Below are 6,988 nucleotides of genomic sequence, written 5' to 3' on the forward strand. Positions count from 1 at the left end.
ACAAGTCAATGCACCGTCAATGATAATCATTGAGAAATCACTGCAATGAATATGATAGTCATTGACATATCAATGTTATGTCCATGATAATCATTGACTAATCAATGTTCTGTTAATGATAATCATGGATGTGTTATGTCTAAGATAATCATTGATAAATCAATGTTATGTCTATGATAATCATTGACAAATCAATGTTATGTCTATGATAATCGTTGACAAATCAATGTTATGTCTATGATAATTATTGTTAAATCAATGTTATGTCTATGATAATCATTGATAAATCAATGTTATGTCTATGATAATCATTGACAAATCAATGTTATGTCTATGATAATCATTGACAAATCAATGTTATGCCTATGATAAACATTGACAAATCATTGATATGCTTATGATAAAAAACGATAAATTAATGCAATATCAACGTTATTCATTGATGACTCATTGTAATGTTAATAATAAATGTAATGTCAATGGTAATTACACATCTCAAATGGAGAAAATAACGATATTGTACATAATGCCATAATTTTGAATGATGCTTTACAAGTGAGTGGCGGTTTGTAGATTTAGCAATTACCATTGACTATTAGTTAAATGCCATGTTAAATATTTCACACGAATAATATCATAATTGCATCCAACAACAATGTTATATTACACAGTGATAATGGTTTATACAAATGAGAGGACATGGTTTCTATAATAATAAACTTTTATTTTCAATTTCTATTGATGCTAGATGTTCTAAAATAACACGTAACATTGAAACTGAGTTTTAGAATATGCCTTCATTGACGAGAGTGAGCTATTGTTTCTTAAAGAGCTTTTTTAGAGATTTTTTATATAGCGCAATATCCACTAAATGTGCTCAAAGCGCTTTACAATAGCGCTGGCCAACAGCAACATTTAACATTTAGGACGGGACATGACGCCTGTTAAGCGATATTACACGTTTTCGGACAAAGACACCGCTGTTAACGACCGGGTACTCATTTTACACCTGAGTACGGTGAGAGAATGTGAGTAAAGAGCCTTTTCCAAGGACTCAACTATGGGCTAGCGCGAGGCTCGAACCCAGGACCTTCCGATCCGAAAGCGAGTGTCATACCATTAGATCACATAGCCTCACATCCAAAACATCCAAAATTAAAAACAAATAATATAATAAAGCCTTAGAGTTCAGAATTCTACACGTTTATCAAACATGTTCATTCCACAATAATACCAAATTGATGCGAGGAGTCACATTTTGGAGAAGTGAATATGAATATGCAATTATTGCCAGAATAGAGGCAACTGCAATGCCAACATCTGCACAGTCCGCTGGATGCAGCCGCAGCAGCCTCTTATGGTTCTCACACTACTATGTTATGACGATCGACCCAATCAGCAAAGTCCGGTCCGCACTCGTGCACCGTCGCGAACCCGCCCGGTAGCATCGTCACAACACACCGTTCGACTAGATGCTCTGCCGTCTCAGGTTCTTGCCCACAGCGGATACATGTTGGACAGTCAGAAAGACCCCACCGATGAAGCGCACTGGCCGCGAGGCAGCTCCTCAACCAAGGGGTCCCTGGTCAACAGCTGTGGCAACGTGCAGGACAGACACCAGTCGAGAAGCAGATCCAACGGAGAAAGTGGGGCTGGATTGGGCCAACCTTAGAAAGCCAGTGTTGATCATCACACACCAGGCACTCCCGTGGAATCCTAAGGGGTAACGAAAGAGGGGAAGGCCAGGTCAGGTAGCAGCTGGAGGCGCAACACAGAGGCTGGATTGAGCTTTATATAGAATATTGAGCTTTATATAGCGCAATATCCACAAATTGTGCTCAAAGCGCTTTACAAGGGGTCCCTGGTCAACAGCGACATTTAACATGTAGGACGGGACATGACGCCTGTTAGGCCATATTACAATTTTTCGGACAAAGGCAACGCTGTTAACGGCCAGGTACTCCTTTTTCATATGAGTACGGTGAGAGAATGTGAGTAAAGAGCCTTTTCGAACCCAGGACCTTCCGATCCGAAAGCGAGTGTCATACCACAAGACAACATAGCCGATTGAAGGGAAAAGGGACAAAATGGAAGGATGTGGAGATGGCAGCCCAAAATCGTGTCCGATGGAGGACTCGTTGTTGATGGCCTGTGCTCCTGGAGGAGTGAAAGGCTGGCCTAAGTAATTAAGTAAGTAAGTAAGTAAGTAAGTAAACAAGTAAGTAGGTAAGTAAGCAAGTAAGTTATTAAGTAGGTAAGTAAGGAAGTAAGTAAGTAAATAACTAAGTAATTAATTAATTAAGTAAGTAAGTAAGTAATTAAGTTAGTAAGATGATCTGGCTCTACTGAACGAGGAGATGGACCAGGTACAAGAAGTCCTCAATAGACTTGAAACTGAGGCTGAACAAGTAGGACTGTGCTGTAATGCTAAGAAGACAGTTTTCCAAACCTACAACCAAGAAAGGCCAATTAGCATACAGGCAAAGAATGGAGAATGGCTGAAGGAAGTTGACAACTTCAAGTACCTAGGAGGTTGGACCCAAAGCAGTTCCTCTGATATTTCTGTCAGAAAAGCATTGGCTTGGAGTGCCTGTCACAAACTCAGGAAAATTTGGAGTTCAAACCTACTTAGGGAAATAAAGAAGAGACTGTTCCTGGCAACGGTAGAGTCGGTGCTTCTATATGGAGCAGCGACATGGACACTTACTAAAGCCCTTGAGAAGCAACTGGACGGCTGCTACACCCGTATGCCGGGGATGGCCCTCAATGTAAGCTGGAAAGAGCACATATCAAATGAAGAGCTCTACAGTGACCTCCCCCAGTGACCTCGAAAATTCAAAAGAGAAGACTGAGACTTGCGGGGCACTGCTGCAGACACAAGGAGGAAATTGCAAGCAGTCTTGTGCTATGGGAACCACCTGAGCGAACCAGAAGCAGAGGCAGGCAGAATAAAACCTACATTGACTGTCTGCTAGATGACACAGGAATGGACAACACCCGGGAGCTGCGTACGCTTATGGAGGACAGGACAGAATGGCGAAGACTTGTGGCTCATGTTGGGTGCCCCAAGGGGCGGCCTAAGTAAGTAAGTAAGTAAGTAAGTAAATATGTAAGTAAGTAAGTAAGTAATTAAGTAGGTAGGTAAGTAAGTAATTAAGTAGGTAAGTAAGTAAGTAAGTAAGGAAGTAAGTAAGTAAGTAAGTAAGTAAGTAAGTAAGTAAGTAAGAATATGCAGTCTATTCATCAAATCTCTTGGATATTTTTTCCTTCTAAGTTCGATTCGAGGCAAAACCAAAATAGTTCCAAGTTTTAATCAATGTACAGTCCCATTTAAGAAGCCTATAGATAGTATGCGCTTGGCTAAGAAGCTCACAACATTGCCATCCGGAAGTATAACTGACCAACACACAAAACTATGTGTAACCTTAAACGTTTACAGTATGGTTAATACAGTTTAGTGAGAATTACTCATAAACATGGATGGCAAAAAAAAAAAACAATAACAAAGACCTGAGTGACGTCATCTTCGTCCTATCAATACTACGTTTCGTAAAAAAAATAATAATACATAAATAAAATAAAAACAACTCAAGTACGAATTTTTAACATATGTGACCCATCGTCTCAAAGAGTTCTTATGTCGGAATGAGTTAAATACTGAAAATGGGACCGATCTATATTCATGTTTTCGTCCAACCGAGTCATCGACCACGTGGTTTGTTGCTGTCCAACGATTGGACATTTCTGAACAAATGTAAACACGCTGCTTTGTTTATGAAAGATGTAAACATACCCACGTGTCAAGCTGAGCAAAATGACCAACCGTAATGTTAGATAGTTTAAAATCTGTGAACACTTTTCACAATGTAGGTTCACTTTGAGCAATTTTGCAATGTGACCAATGACCTCGAGCACATGGAAAGCTAATATAGATCATGCCCATTGAATTTATATCCACAAAAATGAAATTTGGGATTGATCTGCTGCACGTATTTTTTGTAATGGAGAATAGATCCTTCTTATATTTCTCACGTTGTCCAGAAAAAAAAAATTAAAAATGGAAATAACATAAAATAAAGTAAATTTTGCATTTCTTTTCATTTTAATGCTAAATTATTCGCTTTTCGGAGTTAACTTCATCTCGACATCATACCGTTTTGAGATTGTGGGTCAAATATATATGATAGTAGTATGTATGATTATAATATGAAACATTGTTACAAATGTAGATGATTATAATATTTCTGTACTTAATAAATTACTGAGATGGTGAGACAATTGTTGTTTGTGTTACCCTGTTATTGAGACATAATAAAATAGTCCTTCAGAGCCTTTCATTAGGCCCATGGAGCCGAAGTTTATCCCGGTTTCTATAGCGTGAAATGAACAATAGAAATTTCTTGTTACTCTTTGGATAGGGCGCTAGCTAGTCTATCGCAAAGTACTTTCCGCCAATTACTGCTGGGTGGGTGGACAGGAGAGTCAGAAAAAAAAATCTCAACTGCATCCGGGATCGATTTTGGTCCCTTTGATTGTGAAGCGAGTGCTCTACCAACTGAGCTATCGGGACCCCCGATACATAATAATATTACGTATTCTTGTCACGAGTTAATGATTGAGAAGGAAAGACAGCAGTGTACTTAGGTCAGGCTCAGCCCTACTTATTTATTGTAGGTCTGATAAGCCTTCTTCTTCTTCTTCTTCTTCTTCTTCTTCTTCTTCTTCTTCTTCTTCTTCTTCTTCTTCTTCTTCTTCTTCTTCTTCTTCTTCTACTGCTTCTTCTTCTTCTTCTTCTTCTTCTTCTTCTTCTTCTTCTTCTTCTTCTTCTTCTTCTTCTTCTTCTTCTTCTTCTTCTTCTTCTTCTTCTTCTTCTGCTTCTGCTTCTTCCATTAAGACCAAAGCTTCAGACTGAAGATTGTACGGTCGTCTTTTCAGTAGCATGGGTTTTAGAGGAAAGCAGGGAGCGATTTTTTTTTGTTGAAGTCATCAGTCGAAAGGGCTTGTTTAAAAGTGGTTGGTAAGGAGTTCCAAAGTTGGATGGTTTTGGGCTCATTGTTGAAACGCCAAATAGTGTCCTTTACAACAATGTTAAATTTGCGTTAGGTTATCAGACCTTCAATAATATGTGCACGTCGGTCAGTCATTGGCGCCTTCAAGACAACCTACCACCCAAATCTGCTGGCCTCAGAATTTGCGAACATCTCTCGTGTAAATTATAAATGGTCGAAACGTGAATTCATAGTTAAAGAGCTTTGTGCATGTGATGTTATTCCGCTGTGTGAAAAGAAAAACAGAATTACATGGATTGTATTTTGGCGGCTCCGTCCAAAATTAAATAAAACAAGGTGCGCAAAGCTCGTATGTGGACGTCAGAGTTTTGATCCGCCGATCGTGAAAATCGAGACTTCAGAGGTTTGATCCACCGACCATCGACGTGGCGATATGAATGATTTGGGGCGGGTGTGGGGGGGGGGGGGGGGGGGGGTTGATTTAAAGAGGTGCCATCGTGCGCAATGTATTCATAACGATACGTGGATGGTTATACGTGGTTATAATACGTGGTGTTGTTGTAGGTATTTTATTGATGTTGCCGTTGGCGACTCTTTTGTTCCTGATGTCCTTGTAAAGCGCTTTGAGCACATTTAGTGGATATTGCGCTATATAAAGCTCAATTTTTTAATTTAAATGTTGCTCTGCTGTTGATCGTGCTGTTATTGTTGTTGCTGTTGTTGTGGTTCAAGAGGCCTCCTAGCGTCTGCTCTCCGGTCCAATGCCACATTATGATATACACTACAGACAAACACTCTCTTCTTGGGCATGATGGGTAAAGCAATGTGATGCCCAATGTATATGGCTTTTCCGATGAAATTGGTAATACATAATAATATAAAGGTTCACACATGATATCAGTTTCGGGTGTAAGCATCACATAATCATGTCTGTAATGTTAAACTGTTTAATTGAAAATGGTGACAACCCATCACCTTTCTGGTTGGCAAGGGAATAACACGAGTATGGTGTCCACCGCATTCCATCTATATTTGGTTATCTATCATTATCAATATTGTAAATGTTTTACCCAACCTGACTCAAACACAGACACACACACACTTGAGCCATTTCTGCGTGTAGTTATATTCAGATTTGAGTAGCCTATCCGCCTGCCCATCACTTTAATGTGGGCAAATCACGTAATCGACTTTTAAAAAATAAGGTGGTTATCATAGATTTATCATGCTAGAGATGGAGGTGGCGACAGTTCCCCATCGTCTATATTATTATCATGTCCGAGTCTGTCACAATCAGGGCGTGGACTGAGGTTCTCCTCTTTGATTGACTTATCCGGACCGGTCAATTTGTGGACATTGTTTTCTTTCTTCCATTTCATCCGACGATTCTGAAACCAAATCTTGATCTGCCGCTCGGTCAGGCCCAGCATGTGGGCGATTTCGATACGGCGTCGACGAGTCAGGTATCGATTGTAGTGGAATTCTTTCTCTAGCTCCAGGGTTTGGTATCGAGTGTAGGTTTGACGAGTTCGTTTTTGCTCGAAGTGAACTTCTGTGGAATAGAGAAAGAAGAGAATACATTACGTATTGATCATATTATGGTCCGAATACGTAAATGCTATGTTGTTCTAAGATGTAGTATGGGTTCTCGGTTGATGGCAGTTTCGATAGTTCATTAGGTAGGGCGGTTTTTCTTTTCTACGAAACCCGCCGAAACCCGACAAAGTTATGGGTAGTATGCAGCAATTAGGAGTGAACCTGGGACTCAGGGAAGTGTACACCATCGGGGAGTGAACCTGGGACTGGGTTTCCGCGGGTTTCGTAAAGCAGCAATTACTTTTTTTTTACGAAACCCGCCGAAACCCAGTCCATCCAGATGGCAAAAAAGTGATTATTAAGAACAAAGTGACGTCAACTTCATTCTATCTATACTGGTCACTTTGTGTTTGAATCATGTGCTCTATCGACTGAGCTATCAA

General features: G+C 39.9%; 1 protein-coding gene across 3 annotated transcripts in view; it reads right to left on the reverse strand.

Annotated features, from left to right (window-relative positions):
• Positions 1–4,857: 4,857 nt before the first annotated feature.
• The window catches only part of LOC144958366 (uncharacterized), a 73,560-nt gene continuing 71,429 nt past the window's right edge, over positions 4,858–6,988 (reverse strand). For all 3 annotated transcript variants that reach the window (XM_078890329.1, XM_078890327.1, XM_078890328.1), the window contains exon 4: positions 4,858–6,561. In XM_078890329.1, the coding sequence (XP_078746455.1) occupies positions 6,233–6,561 (329 nt within the window). In that variant the 3' untranslated portion in view covers positions 4,858–6,232. The remainder of the gene's footprint in view (positions 6,562–6,988) is intronic.

The sequence above is a fragment of the Berghia stephanieae genome, chromosome 12, assembly GCF_034508935.2.
Source record: "Berghia stephanieae isolate SIO BIC M18660-M18661 chromosome 12, UCSD_Bste_1.3, whole genome shotgun sequence".
Taxonomy (NCBI): Eukaryota; Metazoa; Mollusca; class Gastropoda; order Nudibranchia; family Aeolidiidae; genus Berghia; species Berghia stephanieae.